The sequence below is a fragment of the Leuciscus leuciscus genome, assembly GCF_965113295.1.
Source record: "Leuciscus leuciscus genome assembly, chromosome: 12".
Lineage (NCBI taxonomy): Eukaryota > Metazoa > Chordata > Actinopteri > Cypriniformes > Leuciscidae > Leuciscus > Leuciscus leuciscus.
The window spans coordinates 32,163,586-32,183,583 of record NC_138736.1 but is presented as its reverse complement, the minus strand read 5'-3'; the positions used below and the strand labels follow the sequence as shown (position 1 = coordinate 32,183,583).

Sequence of the window (19,998 nt, the reverse complement as noted above, 5' to 3'; positions counted from 1 at the left end):
ACAATCTTGCCACTGAAGTTTGCCAAGATAACTAGTGCCTAAGCTTTTCAGTGAACTCAGCTGCCATCCACAGGCAAGAGTCCTCTACTACAGGCAAACATACATGCATTTAGATTTAATTGCAATGTAATTACTTTTGATTCTCGGATAGTTGTGTTACACAACTGCACAACTCAAACAAACCTTTCAGATGTGCTGTCATTCTGAAATGCAGAATAGTAGGACCCAGGAGAAGAAAGATAAACACTCTTACTTCAGCAATAAAAAAAAAAAAAAATCTAAAGTCATTTTTGCTTATTAGTATGGTTGAATTGGACCGTCGAATGCACATAGCACACACACGACGCCTCTGCACTTTCTCCCGATTTCTCTTAACATGACATGAAATATACTTTATTGTCCCTGATAGGGAAATTTGTCACGCACAGACGTCGCTAATCCATGTTCAACAGTCTAATTGATACCAGCACAAAATAGTTTTTAAACCGGTTCCGTTTATAACGGAGAGTTCTATACCTTCCAGATGGTGAGTTCATATCAGGGATAACATGGGGAAAGGAGAGCTGTCAGTCAAATAACTTTCCGTTACTTATTTTAAAAAGTAACTCAGATATTTTGTTGTAAATGTAAAAGTAATGCTTGACTTTACTAGTTACTTGAAAAAAGTAATCTGATTACCTAACTCACGTTACTTGTAATGCATTAAATTCTATCTCTAGTGAACACCAAAACATGTCAGTCAATATCATAGACACAATCATTATAGCCCGGTTCATCTTTATTGAGTTTAAACAGAACCTACAAAACAGAACATGCAAGATATACAGAACTTTACATTCAGATGAGTTGTGAGTATATTTGAGAAGCAAAGGTCACCAGGTCAAATACATGTGAAACCGGACATTACATTAGCACCACAAATCGTTAAGCAAGGAGCTAACTACTTAAATTTATTTTCCACAAGGTGCAAGTACTTCTTGACTGCAATATGACAAGAATTCAACATTTAAGTATTAAATATTTATTGATTTACTTGCCAGCACGTGTAGAGCAAATGTGATGGAAGCGTTTCAGAGAATAAAGCAATATCACACAGCCGTTATTGTTAACAGAACAGTTACTTTAACAGGAAGTCTGACTACTGTAGCTTGTCATTTGCTCTGATATTTGTGGTTTTGTGGTTTTGAGTGGTTTTGTGATCACATTTAAATGAAGTGTAGCCTGTCAAACGCAAGATATTCCTTCATTTATTTATTGGCTGATTATAAATAAGCAAAAGGGCGGAGTCAGCTGGGGTATACCAGGATGTGTTTAATAGGAACGGATAGCAGGGGGAATGGCAGCACATTCTTCTGCGTTCAGAGAGTGGTCAATCACAGGTCTGTATTCCAGAGTAACCTAAAACACACATTTGTTCATGTTAGCTCATACGAATGGATGTTTTCTTCCTTTATGCAGACAAGATAAATTTAAAGTGCCCCTTTTATGCTATTTTAAAGGTTTCTCATTTTGTTTTGGAGATCTACTACAATAGGTTTACATGCATCAAAGGTCAAAAACACTTTAATTTTCTCATATTTTACATTGCACATCACCTCATTTCTCAAAGAGCCTGAGAACAGTTTGTTCGAGATTCAGTCTCTCCAAAACCCTCCTTACCGTAAGCTTTCTCTTCTCTGATTGGTCAGACGGCCCAGTCTGTTGTGATTGGTCTACTGCTTAAAGCATGTGTCAGAAACGATATGCTCATTACCATATCTGGATTTCAGCTCCAGAGGCTTCCTCAGCACTTGATACACAGTAATACGAACAATTCCAGCATGAGTCCTTATCCTTTTTAAGAGCATGCAAAGTGGATTCACGGCGCTGAAAACAGCGTCTTCTCGACATGTTGATAACACAAACCAAACTCTTCCAGTCTCAGCTACATCTTGAGTGTTTGAGGGTCAAAGTAGACGTTGCTCATGAGCAGCCAATGAAGACAATAGTCTGGCATGATGCAAATTTGTTACATTGTTATGTAGGGACGTAACAGGAAATGAGACCGGAATTCCTGACTACTCGTTTCAGCAGTTCAGAATCGATTCTTTTTTAAGAACATAACTTTATTTGTCATGCACTTTGATCTTTAAAACATTTTACATTCACAAACAGCTATATAACAAACTGCACGAAAGTTAATATTCAGAGGCACTTTAAATGTGAACAAAGGAACCGAATCCATTATTTATTTACCTTTCCTGTCTTGGGATCCACGTAGGACAGTGTGTGTTTCCTCCAGTGCTGTTCATAAGGCTTCTTCACTTGTCCCTGCAGGGGTTTGGAATAGTCATACTCATCCACACGGTCCTGTTACAAGAACAAGGAAACAGAAACATTAAAAACACAAACATTATCAACATGACAGTTGTGTCTTTAACACTATGATTCCTACAAAGCTGCAAAACCAGATTACAAATGACTGAAAGCAACAACATTCCATGTCAATGAATACACTACTGTACTATGCACTATATTCTATTTCAGGGATGGGCAACTTCGGTCCTGGAGGGCCACTGTCCTACAGAGTTTAGCTTCAACCCTAATCAAACACACCTGAACAAGCTAATCAAGGTCCTCAGGATTACTACAAAATTACAGGCAGGTGATTTTTTCAGGGTTGGAGCTAAACTCTGTAGGACAGTGACCGAAGTTGCCCATCCCTGTTCTATTTTATAATAGATAAGATGTCAAAGTTAGACAAAAATGTACAGAGCACAAAAATTAGGGATGTCCCGATCCGATCATGTGATCGGAAATCAGGCCCGATCACGTGTTTTCAGACTCGATCGGAATCGGACTTTACCTCCCGATCAGGACTCGGATGGGATATGTATATATATTCTCATTATTTTTTAACACATCTATAGTTATGCGGTGGCACAGAGTTACGCCGGTTTCACACTGCACGCGAGCAGAGCGTAAGCAGCGCAGGAGCAGTGCGTATGGTGAGCAGGAGCAGGACACGCGCGTTTTGCTGAACCGCGGGTTGTGTACAGACAGAGTACTCTATAATGGATAAGTTGGCATTGCTTTCTTTCGTTTTCAAATACATTTAAGAGAAAAGACTTGTCAAGAAGCTTATTTTATTAATAATTTCATTTATATAACTTTTGGTTCATCTTTGTTTTTATTGTTCTGGCAACAAGTTTGTTTTTGGACATTTGTTTTCTTTTTAAATTGCTGTTGGTCATTTGATTGACTGTTTTAAACACAATAGATATCATCAATGCACTTTTTGGATAAAACTGCGGTGTATTTTGGCCATGATCAAGCAAAAATAGACTCGGCGCCGAAACGATCGCGGCACTGCTGCTTCTGCTCTGCAACGCACTGTCGCGCCGCCTCTGCGTGCGGTGTGAATGCTCTGTCTAATCTGTTAACATGGGCGGCGAAAAATCCCATGTTAAAATACTCTGCTAACGCGTGCAGTGTGAAACCGGCGTAAGAGTAGGAGTGCTGTTCCTAAAAGCACATTACTGGCTTTGCAAACACTGTGGCACTTTTATATTTTATTTGTTTACATGCCTGCCGGGTATTTTAAGTTGAGGTGCTATTTGTTTATATATTAGACTTTTTTATATTTACTGTTGCACTAAAGTCCAAAAGTAAAGAATTTATGTTATTTATGACTTGATTGTTCAAGCTACCTCACAGAAGTGCTCTGTTTGTTAACAGAGTTGTTGAATGTTAAAATAAGGTGAATTAAATAAAAAATAAGGAACATCCTGGATCTATTTTTTCGCTCTTCTTTATTCTTTTTTTATGTATTATAGAAGTATCGGATCGGGACTCGGTATCGGTAGATACTCAAAATCAAATGACTCGGACTCGGACTCGAGGGCAAAAAAACCTGATCGGGACATCCCTAACAAAAATCAAAGAACTTTATTATGGCTCTGTTAATGGTACAAAATATTGTTGTCCTTAGAGAAGCATGCTGGTTTCAGAAAGCTGACCTTAAAGTCCTCGCGAGCGTGAGCGCCCCTGCTCTCTTTACGGGCCTCAGCAGAGACGATCGTCTGCACTCCGTTCAACATCAGATTCTGCAGCTCCAGAGTTTCCACCAGATCAGTGTTCCACACAATGCCTGAAGACATAAAAGATGAATTTAGTGTACAATGCTATAAGAACCAGAGATAACACAACCTTTTTGTACAGTAATGAAGATTATCAAATGAACAGCGAAATTCAAAGTTTCTAAACTCCCATTCTAATTCTAAAAATTTCTCATTAGCAAATAGACTGGCTAGTTTGGGGTCCATTTTTTTTTATTCTCTTATGCTGATCAAGGCAGTATATATTTGAACAAATATAAAAACAATTGAGACATATTATTACATTTTGAAAAATGTAAAATTTTCCATTTTAATGTGATGCAAAGCTGAATTTTCAGCATCATTACTCCAGTCTTCAGTGTCACATGATCCTTGAGAAATCATTCTAATATGTTGATTTGCTGCTCAAAAAACATTTCTTATTTTAAATGTTAAAAAAACTGCTAAATAGTTATGTGGAAACCGTGATACATTTACTCAAGATTCTTTCATGAATAGAAAGTTCAAAAGAACAGCATTTATTTCAAATGATCTTTTGTCACATTATAAATGTCTTTACTGTCACTTTTGATCAATGTAATGCATCCTTGGTGTAAAAAAGTATTCATTTCTTATCTTAAAGATATTAGTGACCCCAAACTTTTGAGCTGTAGTGTATGTTTTTTAATTGATTTTATTTTTAATTGATTTAATTTCTCCCGTGCCAGTCTTCTCTGACCTCTGTCAAATGTCTTGATGTCATCCAGCGACTTGTAAATGGAGTCCATCTTTTCACAACCCTCCTTCAGGACGTCTCCTGTGCGGAACACGGCAGCGTGAGTCTGCATGGTCTGAGGAAGAAAAACAGAAAACAGAAATTAAATTAAAATGAAGATATAATAATGACCACTGGAGATCATAAGATGAGGCTTCAAAAGTCTAAACAGTCAAATTGCTATTTGATCAGTCTATAAATATTGCATTTCTTTTAGGAACTAAAGCACTCCAGTGAGGTGACGTGCCTTCTGCATGTTGAGCCTGATTTCTGAGGTTCTGGTACTGCCGTTAGCAAAACGGATATTGTCCAGATTGGAGACAGATGCCTCTCCTGCATTGGGTTTCAGAGGGGAAAGCTTCTCTCCTATGTGACAGGATAAAAATATCACAACATTTTTTAATAGTTTGTAGAATACTATTAAACAGTATTAAAGGGGTGGTTGATTATGATTTCACTTTTCTAACTTTAGTTAGTGTGTATAGTTGCTGTTTGAGCATAAACAACATCCGCAAAGTTACAATGCTCAAAGTTCAAAGCAAAGGGAGATATTTTATTTTAAAGAAATTGCTTTTTAAGGACTACAACAAACGGCTGGTAGAGACTACACAATCTTCCTCCTGGGTTAGTGACATCACAAACCATAACATTTACATAAACCCCGCCCCCGGGAATGCGATTTATAGGTTATCATGACACAATATGCTAATCAATGACTAGAAGATAACTACACATAAGCTACATAAATTCATCAACTAACCATTTACAAATGTCCTATAGCATGTTGTCACTTCTTCTTGAGTCTCTCCATCATTGTCTGACTCCGGTTTGAACATAAAAGGCTAAGAGTTTTTGAAATTTTCAGTGCATGTCAGGTAAAAGGACACAAGCTGTTGAAGCTCCGCCCTCTGTGCTGGGAGCAGCAGCTCATTTGCATTTAAAGGAACAGACACGAAAACGGTGCGTTTTTGCTCACCCTCAAAAAGTGACAATTTTAACATGCTATATAAAAATATCTGTGGGGTATTTTGAGCTAAAACTTCACATACACACTCTGGGGACATCAAATATTTTACATCTTGTGAAAAGGGCATTATACCACCCCTTTAATAGTTTTAAAAATATATATATATAAATAAATGACTTTATAATGCCTTAAACTCCATTCGTCGTGTCTAATAAAGGGCACTCTTCAATTTGGAGCATTCCTTCATGATTTCTGAGTGTTATGAAGCTACCTGGAGTGTTTACTTCAGCAATAGTCAGGGCACAAGCGCGTCCAAACACAACGAGATCCAGCAGTGAGTTGGCGCCCAGGCGGTTGGCACCATGCACCGATGCACAGCCGGCCTCGCCACAGGCGTACAGGCCTGGCACCACCTTATCCTCTCCATCCTGATAGGTGATGACCTGCGAAGATTACAGAGAGGATATTAGCATTATGTTCTCATAAGTGTAGAATGGAAACAGTGGCAGTAACATTTGTGTTTAATTAATCAAATGTAATATTAATGTACACTTGCAGTATCTTTCAAAAGTTTGGGGTCACTAACATTTTTCATGATTGTGAAAGAAGTCTCTAATGCTCATCAAGGCATATTTGGTCGAAAATACATTAAAAGAGTAATATTGTGAAATATTATTACAATTTACATTAAAAATTATAATTTTTTCTATAATGGAATAGCTGAATTTTATAATTTAATACACCAGTCTTCAGTGTCACATTATCCATCAGAAATCATTCTAATATGCCGATTTGGTGCTCAAGAAAAGAAACATTTCTTATGATTCTTAATGTTGAAAACATTTGTTGTTTTGCTTAATATTTTTGTGGAATCTGTGATACATACAGCATTTATTGGAAATATAAATATTTTGTTGCATTAAACGAGATCTCTCCAGCACTGAAAAGCTTTTCTAATATTAATGTGGGTCCTAAAGCTCTTGCCTGATCATAACCCTTCTTTTTCCAGTGATATTCCTCTGACCTTTTCTCTTTTGTAATGTCTCTCAGCCATCTCTCTGTCTACAGTCTTTCTTCAAATCTCCCTCTTGCTCCCTCTCTCTCCTCCCTCATCACGAGAGGACACGCCCCCTACTGCTGATTGGCTACAAGTGTGTTGTGCTGCTCGGTCTGATCCATTTTCAACAGCGTTTCTCAGAAATCGCTAACTGAACCCTAATTTAAGGGTTCGGAGTTTGTTCCAATTCCTAACCTAAGATGAGCGGTAATTAAAGTGATGGTGAAAATGGGCGGAATACCTGTCCCTTGAAGTTGGTGGGGATGCCGCCCATGTTGTAGTGGACGGTGGGTAACACTGGGATGGGCTCTTTTGTGACGTCCACTCCAGCAAAGATCATGGCGGTTTCAGAGATGCCGGGCAGGCGAGCGGCGAGCTGCTGGGGTGGAAGATGATGGAGCTGCAGGTGGACGTGGTCTTTATCTGGCCCAACACCTCTGGTGGAAACATGGGGGAAACTCTTTTTTTAGAAAGTTAACAACATAACATTTTTCAATCAATCATGTACTGTGCAAGTGAAGTGAAAAATAAAACTTGCGATTCATTATATAAGCAGCAAAATAGCAGATTATTATTATAGAAAAAATTAAGTATTTTATACCTTCCTTCTCTGATCTCAATGGTCATGGACCGTGAGACCACATCCCTAGAGGCCAAATCTTTGGCATTGGGCGCATAACGTTCCATGAACCTCTCGCCTTCACTATTGATTAAGATTCCTCCCTCTCCACGGCAACCCTCTGTGATCAGGCAACCGGCTCCATAGATACCTAAGGGGATTACATCATAGGTCATTTAAAACCAGTCACAGGTTGGCTGAAGGCATCTGGAAGAAAGGGGATGAATATTTATAACTCAGATCATCATGTATCAACATAGATGCATGTAAACACAGCAAAGAAATAGTATAACCATACATGTAATATATAACTACTAGCTAGATAACAGATAAACAAAAGTAATGTGACATGTGAGACTATACTGAAGTAGCAACTTGAGTAAACCATTTCTTCACAATCGGTGGCAAAGATTTATGATGCTTTGACAGTGAAAGTAACCTAGAGAACTTTTCCAGGCTTATAAAAGAAAGAAACTTACCTGTGGGGTGGAACTGAACAAATTCAAGATCCTGGCAGGGCAGACCCGCACGTGTCACCATGGCATTACCGTCTCCTGTGCTCGTATGGGCTGATGTACAGCTGAAGTATGTGCGGCCATAACCACTGCAGAGAAAATTTGATAAATATCTTTATTTGCATGTTGTAAAAACACACGCTGTATTAATAATATGTACAACCTCATACTTTACCAATAATAATTACATAAATAATTAAATTATAAATCAAATATGCAATTATATAAATATTACAAATAAATGATTTTTACAATAATAATTATAGTTTTGTCATTAAAAAATATAGATTCTAATAAAAAAAAATGTATTATAAATTTTGGTGAACAAACAACCAATCAAACTTAAAAGATGCAATTAATAACAACTGGAAGAAAAAGCTTTTTGAAAAGCCTTTGAATACTAATGTTACTGCTGTTAAAGGGATGGTTCGGAGTAAAATCAACCTAGGGTCCTTTGCAACATGACCTCGAGCCAAACACCCCCCCAGAAGCCTTTTTTTCTCTTGGTTGAACATTATTAAAGCTGCCGTCGGCAAGTCTGGCAGATTGGGTCGATTAGCCAAAATTTTGAATGTTTACAACTCTCATGCCCCTCCCCCACTACCAGCGAGCACCCTCCCATCGAGGTCGTGCTCGTCAGTGCGTCACTGTGCGTGTGTACCTGATTTTCTGTGAACGCGTCCGTCTCTTCAGCATCTATCAACACCATGGACTCGGAGGTAGGCTGCCCTGGCTAATCTATCCATAGATAGCAATAACCGAGGAATTGGAAGCTTGTTAGTAGATTTTCTCTCCGCCATCACGCTTCATGCAATCTCCAGGCGAACTTCAGGCGTGGCGTGTGCATGTGATATTAACGTGCGCGAGTGAGGGGGGATCTGTGGCGTGTGCACGACCTGTGATTGACAGTCAGATCTCACACCCCCCTGCGCTGATTGGACCTGATGAAGCGGGAGCGCTGGATTTTTGCAAAACAAATAACACGCTCCAGGTGGAGTTAGAAGCTCGGGTTTTTTTCTAAAACCACCTTATTTATGTTGTTCTGTCGGATTATAGTGTCGATTACACTGAATATGATCAAAAAAATGTTGCCGACGGCAGCTTTAAAGTTAGAGCTTATTTAGAGATATCAACTGAATGGCTTAGTGCAGGCGCAAATGGATCCTAGGCTGTAACGTTACCACTAATAATGCCCAGAATGGTACCAAACTTCTACAGTAGTACAAATAGGTTCTGTACTCATAAAACGAGGCATTGGAAAGTTTGTGAGTAAATCAGGAGTTTATTTAAATAACACTTGCCTGATGGCTTATGCTACCGCTAACCCGGACGTCGAGGTCACTTCCGTTATTTGGGAAAAGCCCGTAAAAGTCCTGGCAGAAAGCGTCAAGCGATGCATAAGAATGTAGTGTAACGACGGCCAGTTCCAGGAATGCACTAATATTTTGTTGGTAGTACCAGTTTGCAACAATTATTAGTTAACACTAAGTTGTTAACACTTAGATGTCCAGGTTAGCGGTAGCATAAGCCATCAGGCAAGTGTTATTTAAATAAACTCCTGATGTACTTACAAACTTCCCAATGCCTCGTTTTATGAGTACAGAACCTATGTGTACTACTGTAAAAGTTTGGTACCATTCTGGGCATTATTACTGGGGTAATTTACAAGAAACAACCTTGGATCCATTAGCGCCTGCACTAAGCCATTCGGCTGATATCTCTAAATAATCTCTAACTTTAATAATGTTCTACCAAGGAAAAAAAGGCTTCTGGAGGGGTGTTTGGGTCGAGGTCATGGTGCAAAGGACCCTAGGTTGATTTTACTCCGAACCATCCCTTTAACTAACACAAAATATTTATTAAAAAGTTCTCATTAATTAAAATAGAGTTGAATTAAAATATAATATAAATATTAGATGTACTATAAGTTCACTAAAATACATCAAATTGTTAAAAATGAAATTAAAAATGTAAAATCTATATTTATTATGTAATCTATACTTTAACTGTATATAAATAATACAAAAATAACACTGCTGAATGCTTGAGACAGAAAACTTGATAATTTATCTTACCCAGTGGCAATAACCGTGTTCTTGGATCTGAAACGGTGGATGGATCCGTCCTCCATGCATAGTGCAATGACTCCCTTACACTCTCCATCCTCCATCAGCAGATCCAGGGCAAAATACTCGACAAAGTAACTGGTATCATACCTCAGAGACTAGACACCAACAGACACAATTAGACAGGGTTCAACAGGTGTTCCAGTTCACTATGACTTTCAGAATCTCACTCACCCGTCCATAGAGTGTGTGAAGAAGGGAGTGACCCGTCCTGTCTGCCACACAACAGCATCTGTGAGCCTGACCTCCTTTACCAAACTTCAGACTCTGACCTCCAAAGGCACGCTGATAGATCTTCCCGTCCTCGGTACGGCTGAATGGCATACCAAAGTTTTCCAGCTGAAAAAAATATAACATCCGCTGATGAGATTGGAGGAAATCGCAATCTATATCAGTCATACTGTATTGTTTGAGTTAAAGAGAAGGAAACAACAGGTCAATAATAATTCTTCTTATCCAATTATTCCTCAATACTTTCAAAGCAATAATGACAGTGACAGGTCATGTGATCATCTCTCACCTCCACTACTGCAGCAGGGGCCTGCTCGGTCATGTAATGAATGGCATCCTGGTCTCCCAGCCAATCAGATCCCTTCACTGTGTCATAAAAGTGCCAACGCCAGTCGTCGTCCTCCATGTTTCCTAAAGCAGCATTAATCCCACCCTTTTTCATAAAGGGAGAAATAAACGTTAAAAATAAATAAATGAATATATATAAGCTGTGAGCCATTATGAATAAATTGATTAAATAACATGTTTTTAACCTTTACAAAGACCATATATATTTATTTATTTTTATCTTAAAAAAAAAATAGGCAGTGCACAATTCATGGTCAATTTTGTATTAGAACACATGTATCAAGTCTTTTGTTTTTTCAAAGTGGTGTAAGAATATCCGAGGTGTCGTTTCAAAGGTTGAGAACTTGTGAACTTTAGACTTCTTGAACTGAAAATCCCTGCACAGCTCTCAGACGTTCTAACTGACTGATTCTCATTCAATCTCTTCCTGAGCAAACCACATGATTCTGATGCATTAGAGTTAGGGATGTCCCGATACCACTTTTTCACTTCCGATACGATACCGATGTCGCAGCTTTGGCTATTTGCCAATACCGATATCAATCCGATATTTTTATTTTATTCTTGAACTAAAACTACTAATAATAAAATATATGGAAGCACTTTGCTCAATTAGCCACATAAAAACATCTCACTCAAATGGAGAACAAATACTTCTCCAGTTTATAGCAAGTCCACAACAGCAGCTGATAATGAAAGACTGCCACCCTTTATTCAAAAGACCTTGAGATATGTTTGGTAACCTGAATGAATTTAAAATTAATTGGCTATATTTTAGATCAATATATTTGTTTCCTTAAAATTTTAATTAACTTTAACTTTATTCTCATCTGAATTATAAATAATTTATTTCTGTATAAAATAATACAACTTTTAAAAACACATTTGATTTTCTTTTTTAATCAATGTAGAATGTGTAAATTAAAAATAAACAGATTAGTCTGTTTTAGGACAATAAATGAAAACCAATGCAATATGATGAATGTCCAAAAGATGAGATCATTTTTGCTTTTAAACAGCGTGTGTGTGTGTGTGTGTGTGTGAGATTTTGGTTGGGTGACAGTTACAGTTTGACAAGAGTTTACAGTTTGACAAAAGCACAATATTGTGTTTTACACAAATATAAGTAGGCTTAACACTTTTTCCTGTATGAAAATGACGGAGTATGTTTTTCGATCGCGCCCGTGCCTCTCTCTCTCTGACACGCACACACACACATTCCAGCATTGCAATCTTGACATCGCAGCTTGTTCATTTTGCTGCATTCACACCAAACGCGAATAGAGCATCAAATTCGCGTCTAGTTCGATGATTGAACAGTTTGAATCCATTCGCGCATCCAAAGCGAATAGGACGCGCCGCGCGCGTATAATGATAAACTAAAGCGAGCATTTGAAGCGATATAGACGCGCGTTCAGAGCTAAGGCGGGGCTACAGATTAGGTGTCCGTCCCTAAAGAACCCGCATATGTCTATGCGCGTATCTAACAGTATCGTTAGTTCCGTATTACATTAAACAATGTGCACGCGAGTTTTATTTATTTTTATACCGTGTATTCTCTGTGTAAATCCATGCACCGAACGTACGTTCAGTACGAATACATGTACCGTTCCACCCCTAATAGGTATCGTATCGGATAATTTTTTTTCTCCCCTCCGATATCCGATCTAGCGTTTCGGGCCAGTATCGGCACGATACCGATGCCGTGGATCGGATCGGGACATCCCTAATTACAGTCTTGATGTTATTCACTGTCCTTTCAAAAAAAACTAAATTGTTCCTAAATTAAATATCAGCAAACCCTGATTTGTAAAAACTAGTATACATCCAGAGGATAAATTGTTATGCTGTTGCAGTATATGAGAGGGTATAGGAGACACATATTGTTTTTTCTTACTAAATAATAATAATAATAATAATGAGAAACACAAGAGGAAATCTCCAAACCTGTGCGGCCACTGTGTGTGAGCGGGTGGGGAAGAGTTTGGTGACACAGGCTGTGTTGAAGCCGGCCTCCGACAGACCGAAAGCGGCACGAAGCCCTGCGCCACCGGCTCCCACCACCACAGCATCAAACTCATGGTCTACTACTGGATACTGAGTGGAGATCTGAGGAGACAAATACCATAAACACATTGATCACACAAGGCCACTCAACTATGACATCTAGTTATGCTTCTTTAACGTGACGACTGGAACTGAATTTCAACAGAAGCTTAATAGCCTGCAATGTTAGTGCATTTAATTGCCAATGCCAGATCCTACACGCAAAATTAAACCTGGTGAAACCAAACAAGGAAGCAGCATAAATACTTACACCATCTGAGACTTTTGCATCTCCCTTTTTTCCATAGATGGAGAAATGCAATTTGCGGTTGCTCGCCTGGCACACGGCTGGCAGCTGGATGGGATGGAACAACAAAAATGTTTAATTTATTTTTTTATTTAATTTATTTGCAATAGTTTAAAACCTAAGCAAAATCATATCTGTGATGTTTATCTATGCGTTTACATTTCAATGCTTTACCTTCATATTTTCTTGAGTATATATTTATTTATAATCATCTTTACCTCCTGTCTGTTTGAATTATTATAAAAAATGTTTACCCTGTATGTATAATAAAATTAGGTAACACTATATTTTAAGGTGATGTAGTAACACATAATGTAAGTAAATGATGCATAATTACAAGTAACTAAACCTAAACCAAACCCTAATTAATGTAGTTAATTAATATTACTCAGTACTTATCCGAGTAAGTAAAATGTAACTACGTCACCTTAAAATAAAGTGTAACCTAAAACGATTAATAAAAATAACACACACAAATGTATTTCACTCTTAGTAACAAAACATCACTGCAATATAATACAGATAGTGACAGCACTCAAATGTAAGCTGGTCTTTATCGGTGACATAACAGTGAGATATCTGATTATTGTGTTTTATTTTAACAAAATATAGGTTGAGCAGTTATATTGTAGACTTATAAGATAAACCCATTTGCTGTGCTTGTGTATGTTTATGATTAGTAGGACACATTGCCATAACACATCCACAAACTTTAACAGGTGACTGTAGCTGTCAGTTATGTATGTAATAACACTAGCCAGCCACAATTCTAAATTCAACTTTCATAGTCGTCTGTTTTTATTCTCATAATCAATGAGAAATGAAATAAAAATCATGCATTCAAACACTTCAGAAGAATTCACGATAATAACATGAACTTCCAGTATCGCATGGCTAATGCTAACGCTGCCAGCTTGACCTTCAATAGATCCATGATTACAAAACATATAAACTTCACTTCTATGAAATTACACATTACATTAGGTTTAAAACTCTTAAGTATTACTGAAAAAAGGATAAGCTCCATAAATAAAGCAGTATCATATAATGCGTTCACTCATATAACAAAGACACTGAGACTATGTAACAGTGTTACCTAACACAGCAAGTGATGGTTACAAAACCAACACATAACAGACTACAATAGATTACAGCGTCATCACAGTATAAAACAATTTAACTCTCGGCATGCAAAGACTAAATACCATTACAATAGAAAGAATGCCCAAGATCTGAGAGGACTTACAGCTTTAGATGATACAATCTTTTTGCCGAGGACACGGGAGGCAGCGCACACTGCAGCCATGTTGCTCAATTCTGTCTAAAACGCCTATGTGTGTGTATGGAGCTCGTGTACCCTGTGATGTAAGGGGTAAGGGAAGTCCGACTCATTTCCACGAATCGGTTCTTTCGAACAGTTAAAAAGATTTGGTGAGTCTTTTCCCTACTGCAGTGTAATCGATTCGTTTTTTTTTTATTTATTTTTTTATAAGTTTGTTGCCCACCTGTTTTTTTTAAAAAAAGAAAGAAAAGTCGTTGAACTTTTCGCAACATCAGCCAAATCCTCACTTCAAATACTCTTACTTTAATTTCGCTGATCGTTCGAAGCTTATTCAGTTAGGGTTCGGTTCGGTCTGCTTCGTGAATGGGTCTGGTCTGTCTCTGTCAACTGTTATACCTACAAAAACAAACGATATTAATTTAAAATAAGTATAAGTGCTTACTATACAGTGAATGATAAAACAAATCGGAAATAATGTGATTTATTTATCTTGATAAATTGATACTTAATAATAATAATAATAAACACAGAATTGAACATCATTACTTTAATTTAAAACGTGATTGCAGTAAAGGTTGTTACATGCAGAGCAAATACAAAGGCTCAAGTTCAACCGGGAGCTCAAACAACTGATTGAAGATCCTATTCAAAAGAACGAATCGGTTCGAATGATTCACGAATCGGACATCGCCTACCAGTTTCCCAGCTTCAGTGAGGACCGTACCAATAATTGTCCACGCTGGGGGGGATTTGTTTGTTAGCGTCATGCAGAAAACAAAGTCAAGCATGTATTTACTGTAAATGCCACTGTATATAATATTGCCTTCATACTTTAAATAAGCGATATTTTTGTCCAAGAACACTAACGGAGGTGTTAGCTTTACCTTGTTATGGTATCGCGACTATTTAAATCTATTTAAGAACGGGGGTCAAGTCAACTTCAGGTGCTTTGGATACTGGCAAGGTAACATGGACATTTGATGTAGTATTGTATTGCCAGCATGTATTGTGCTTGCATGATTAATGGGACGTTTTCTTTGTTAAATATAACTAGCCAAATCGCAAAAGCATGTCGTGGAAACAGGAAGTGTCATATTTCAACTAGGATATCGTCTTGCGCTGCTCAAATTTTTAGTTATGAATTAAATGTAAATGCTACATCAGTTTCATTATGTTTGCATAAGGACAATATTTACAGTAGCATTTCCCTTTTTATATAATATTGGTCATATGTTTGATTTAAGTAAGTTATGTGTTTATTTTTCAGCTGCAGTCCCCATGAACAACCTGAATGACCCTCAGGACTGGAATATAAGGCCAGAGAGGCAGGGTGAAGGCGGTGACAGCAGTAAGTGGAACTATGCCTTCCTGGTGCCCATGCTGGGGCTCGCTGCCTTTCGTAAGTACTACACAACACTATTGCCCTTTTCTAGTGTGTATGTTTTAATTAAGTGTACTTAAATTAAAAACATTTCTTTCTCCTGGGGATGGATTCCTAGGATGGATCTGGTCCAAAGAGTCTCAAAAGGAAATCGAGGAGGCCAAGGTCAAGTACGAAAAAAATGTAAAGACAATCCAGAATGACTTGGATGTGAAGTACCGACAGACGCTTTCTGAGAGCCGCAGAGAAACAGTTCAGCTCGAGTTTGATCTAGAGAAAGAAAAGCAGCGGGCACATGGCTACCGTCAAGCCCTGGCATCCCAGAGTCAGCAGCTCGAGGAGGAACGTCGAGGCATGAGGTTGGAACGAGAAGCTCTAGAAAACGAGAAATCTAGATTGCGTCACGGAGGACCTGGCGGCGCCCTCTTCCACGAGGCTTTGCAGAAGGAAAAAGAGCGAGAGATGAGGGCTTCACTGGCTCTGAAGGAAGTAGAATACAGGCTGGTGGAAAGACAAAGGGCCTTTTGCAGTATTTTGGTGCCTCGTGCGAGGAGGGTGGAGATGGAGAAAGACCTTCTGGTTCGTACGGCCAAAGAGCCAAATCTTGCACATCTGGAGATGGAGGACGGTCTCAGGGATATTTTTAAGAATGATCGCAGTTGTGCAGAGTATCTCAACACAGATGAACGGAAGAATGGAAGTCTCATGTGGCTGTATCTCAGATATTGGCAGCTGCAGGTCACACTTCAAACACACCAGAGAGCTGAGGCTTCTATACTCGGGATACAGACAAAAAAGTGACATTGGTAGAACAGAAGTGAGTCTATATCAGAAAAGTTATGTACCTGTATTTTAAATTACCTCATTGCCAATAAAGTTAATGAGATTAAAAATGTTTTTATCAATTTATTTGTGTGAAGAGCAAATTCTAATTTGTACATGCAGTACTGAAAGTTTCAATACCATAATTATACAGAGTAAAATACCTCATATTTTACTGTAGTAATTTGTAAACAATTTTTCAGACTAATAGTCAATATTCGAATATTTAACAAAACTCATCCATACCTCGTCCATCCTATGCCACTGTTGACATGATGAAACCAGAAAGAGAGAAGCAGTCAGGGATGGGCAGTATTTCAGATACATGTATTTAAAATACGTATTTGAAATAAAAAAATACTATTTTGTATTTTAAAGCCTTTGGAAAAAAATCAAATATAATTTGTAATTAAATACATTTAAGATGAGTATTTTTGTATTTTCAAAATACATAAAATACTTTATGCCAGTCAACCTCTTTATCAGGGTACTGATTTTGTGCATCAACTAGTTCAGACATTCACTAGCTCAACATTGGATCAGCGATTTTTTTCTTTTCTTTTTTTTTAATAAGGTTTGAATGTCATTATCAATTCTGTACACAAATCACACTCTGTATGACACTACATTTCATAGCGATGATATAAAGTTTGAATTGATGGAACTTTTTCTAAATGTGACCCTGGATCACAAAACCAGTCACATGTCGCACGGGTATATTTGTAGCAATAGCCAACAATAAATTGTATGCGTCAAAATTATCAATTTTTCTTTTATGCCAAAATACATTAGGATGTTAAGTAAAGATCATGTTCCATGAAGATATTTTGTAAATTTCTTCCCGTAAATATATAAAACATTTATTTTTGTGAGTGAATGCTGCAGAATCACAAACATAAATGGACAACTTTAAAGGCGATTTTCTCAATGTTTAGATAGTTTTTTTTGCACCCTCAGATTCCAGATTTTTGTTGTATCTCGGACAAATATTGTCCTATCCTAACAAACCATACATCAATTAAAATCTTATTTATTCAGCTTTTAGTTGATGTATAAATCTCAATTTAAAAAAATTGACACATGTGACTGGTTTTGTAGTCCAGGGTCACAAATAATTTACATAGATGGGCCTATTTGTGGAGTAGGCAAATTTATCCGTGCAGCTTTTAGTGGGCAGGAATTATTGGAACGTTGGAGTGAAAAAAGAAGCACTGATGAATGATGCTTCAGCTTTTAGTTTTATTGTACATAAAAAAGAATAATCAAAAAGGGGTAAATAGTGTCAAGAATCTAAATAAATTCTCATTTTAAATTTTAGATACACTTTCTAATTTTAATAAACTTATGGAAACAAATAAACTTTACATAAAATAAACATAAAATTACTTAAAAAGCATTGGACTACCTGCAAAAAAAAACCTCAAAAGAGTTTGAAATTCAGTTTATGCTGTGGAATCAAACCTGATATTGAGAATTGTGAAACCATGATATTGTTACTGTGAAGCAAAATTTAGATTTTGGTCATATCGCCCATCCATATTCTTTGCTAGATAGCAGAAAAAGTTCCCACAGTTTTACATACAGTATGAATTTTTTTAATAGTGTTCACCACAAGTAATAGACTACATTGTAACCAGAATAAGTATATAAATGGCTTCTATTTTGCATACATTTATTTGTAATTGAAAGAGGAATAAATGAAGATGATAATGGTAATTGGAGAAGCATATAATAGCCTACATGTAACATAGAGCTCGTGCTGCTCTAATTGACGTATTGCTGATATCAAGTGTTGTTTACATTTAAATGATCCTAAACATTCTATGTCAGACCAATAGATTTCAAAAATCAACACAACTGTGTCTGAAGTCTTGAAGCCTGAACGCACTTGCTGCAAGCTCTTCACAACTCTACAATTTGGTAAGTCTTAGTGATTTTTCCACAGTTTTTGAAGTTCTTCTTGATTAATTATCATGGAACAGCGTCGGTCACGAAGAACCAGGGCTCTTCCCACACGCCTGAGGGGATCGGTGGAGGGGGGCGTCTCTTCCAGTCCGGAACCTTGTGAGCTTCCACAGCTGGCAGCTGTAACGTTGGTCAGGTCAAGGTCAGATCACACCTACAGCTGCATCTCTGCCAAAGCTCGAAGACCCACGGGTGTGGAAGAACGCTACTTGCAGAACGCTGCTGTCCTTCCTGACATCCGTCCAGCAGTGTCAGTCCCTTCAGTGGCCGTGCGTCAGCGGGATGAGCCTATCTCCATCCACGGCTACAGCGTAGAGGCCTACCAGGACATCTACCGTTCTGTGGTGGAGCCAATGCTGAAGACGCCCAGTGGTCGGCAGCGTCCCTACAGCCTTAAACTTGGTCTGAAGATCAAGCAGCGACTGTGGGAAGCACTCAACCGCCCTTCACTGGAGGAGACGGAGCATCCTGATGGACGTGTCCGGATCACCGAGAGCTTCTCCACAATCAGCAGAAGCTTGGCTCCTCGAATTCACGTGGACATCAGTGAAGAGCCCCTGCCGGAGGAACCCCGAAGAAAGAAGCCCAGACACTGAGTCGTCACTGTGTCACATGGAGCCCGGAGTATCACACAGCGGAGGACCTGTATGTAAATACTGTATATAGTTAACTTATAGAGTAAATTTATAGTTTTATGAGTAAGTTTAATTTTGTAGAGTAAATTTAGAGTTTTATGAGTAACGTTAAGTTTTATTTTCTAGAGGTGTTTTGCACATTGTTGTGAGGTTGTCAGGATGTTTTTGGTGATTGTCAAAGTGCATTGATATGCTGTTCGTTCGTTCTTAGCGTTTTGCTACACGGTTGTTGGGATGTTTTGGTTGGTTGGTTTCCTGTGTGTTGACATGCGTTTGCCAAGTTTTTTTTGCGCGGTTGTTAGCGTGTTGCTTTGCGGTTGCTGGACTCTTCTGAGTGGTTTTTCATGCGTTGCTATGTGGTTGTCAGGATGTTTAGAGTAGCCTAGTTGGTTGATATGCGGTTGCTTAGGTTAGGGAAGGTTAGGGTCCCTCACACGGTTTGCAGCTTGACGTGCTGTGAGGGCTTGTGTGCATCAGTGATGCTGAGAGCTACGCCACTGGTACTTCACAACTACTGCTAGGGTCACCCATAGTGGACAGGTCTCAGCTGAGATGCCAGACGAAGACAAACCACCTGATTCTGGACAGCAGAAGATTGACCTGATGTTCCTGACAGAAGATCACTGTCTTGTTACAACAAAAACAACATCAGCGGTAAAGTTACCTGAATGGAAGAAAATTCATGATTCAAGAAAAACGGATTATTTGTGGAAGTCATCAATGGATCAATGGAAGCAACCGATCGAACAGAACAAGGTAAAACAGTTTAATATTAGCAAAGGCTGCATTCTTTCTTCAGCATTTTTGTATCAGCATTCGGCCATTTAAATCAGAGGAATGCTAATA

At 38.2% G+C, this 19,998-nt stretch overlaps 2 protein-coding genes across 2 annotated transcripts; one reads left to right on the top strand and one right to left on the bottom strand.

Annotated features, from left to right (window-relative positions):
- Positions 1 to 760: 760 nt before the first annotated feature.
- Positions 761 to 14,443, bottom strand: sdha (succinate dehydrogenase complex, subunit A, flavoprotein (Fp)). Its single transcript, XM_082185235.1, has 15 exons — positions 14,314 to 14,443; positions 13,032 to 13,115; positions 12,662 to 12,823; positions 10,656 to 10,799; positions 10,310 to 10,474; positions 10,085 to 10,233; positions 7,974 to 8,098; positions 7,477 to 7,645; positions 7,117 to 7,312; positions 6,090 to 6,261; positions 5,099 to 5,217; positions 4,816 to 4,927; positions 3,999 to 4,129; positions 2,236 to 2,349; positions 761 to 1,398 (listed from the first exon to the last, which is right to left on the bottom strand). Exons 1-15 carry the CDS (start codon positions 14,371 to 14,373, stop codon positions 1,312 to 1,314), a joined length of 1,989 nt encoding a protein of 662 aa, XP_082041361.1. The 5' UTR covers positions 14,374 to 14,443; the 3' UTR covers positions 761 to 1,311.
- A 752-nt stretch (positions 14,444 to 15,195) lies between these two features.
- Positions 15,196 to 16,781, top strand: ccdc127b (coiled-coil domain containing 127b). Its single transcript, XM_082186353.1, has 3 exons — positions 15,196 to 15,313; positions 15,617 to 15,748; positions 15,849 to 16,781. Exons 2-3 carry the CDS (start codon positions 15,628 to 15,630, stop codon positions 16,529 to 16,531), a joined length of 804 nt encoding a protein of 267 aa, XP_082042479.1. The 5' UTR covers positions 15,196 to 15,313; positions 15,617 to 15,627; the 3' UTR covers positions 16,532 to 16,781.
- Positions 16,782 to 19,998: the final 3,217 nt, after the last annotated feature.

Excerpts from the sequence above, each read along its gene's own strand:
- sdha (XM_082185235.1), bottom strand. The coding sequence starts at position 14,373 with ATGGCTGCAGTGTGCGCTGCCTCCCGTGTCCTCGGCAAAAAGATTGTA. Across the intron at positions 10,234-10,309 it reads TTCACACACTCTATGGACGG|TCTCTGAGGTATGATACCAG; the intron begins GTGAGTGAGATT and ends GTTGGTGTCTAG. Across the intron at positions 7,313-7,476 it reads ATTGAGATCAGAGAAGGAAG|AGGTGTTGGGCCAGATAAAG; the intron begins GTATAAAATACT and ends TGTTTCCACCAG.
- ccdc127b (XM_082186353.1), top strand. The coding sequence starts at position 15,628 with ATGAACAACCTGAATGACCCTCAGGACTGGAATATAAGGCCAGAGAGG. Across the intron at positions 15,749-15,848 it reads GCTGGGGCTCGCTGCCTTTC|GATGGATCTGGTCCAAAGAG; the intron begins GTAAGTACTACA and ends ATGGATTCCTAG.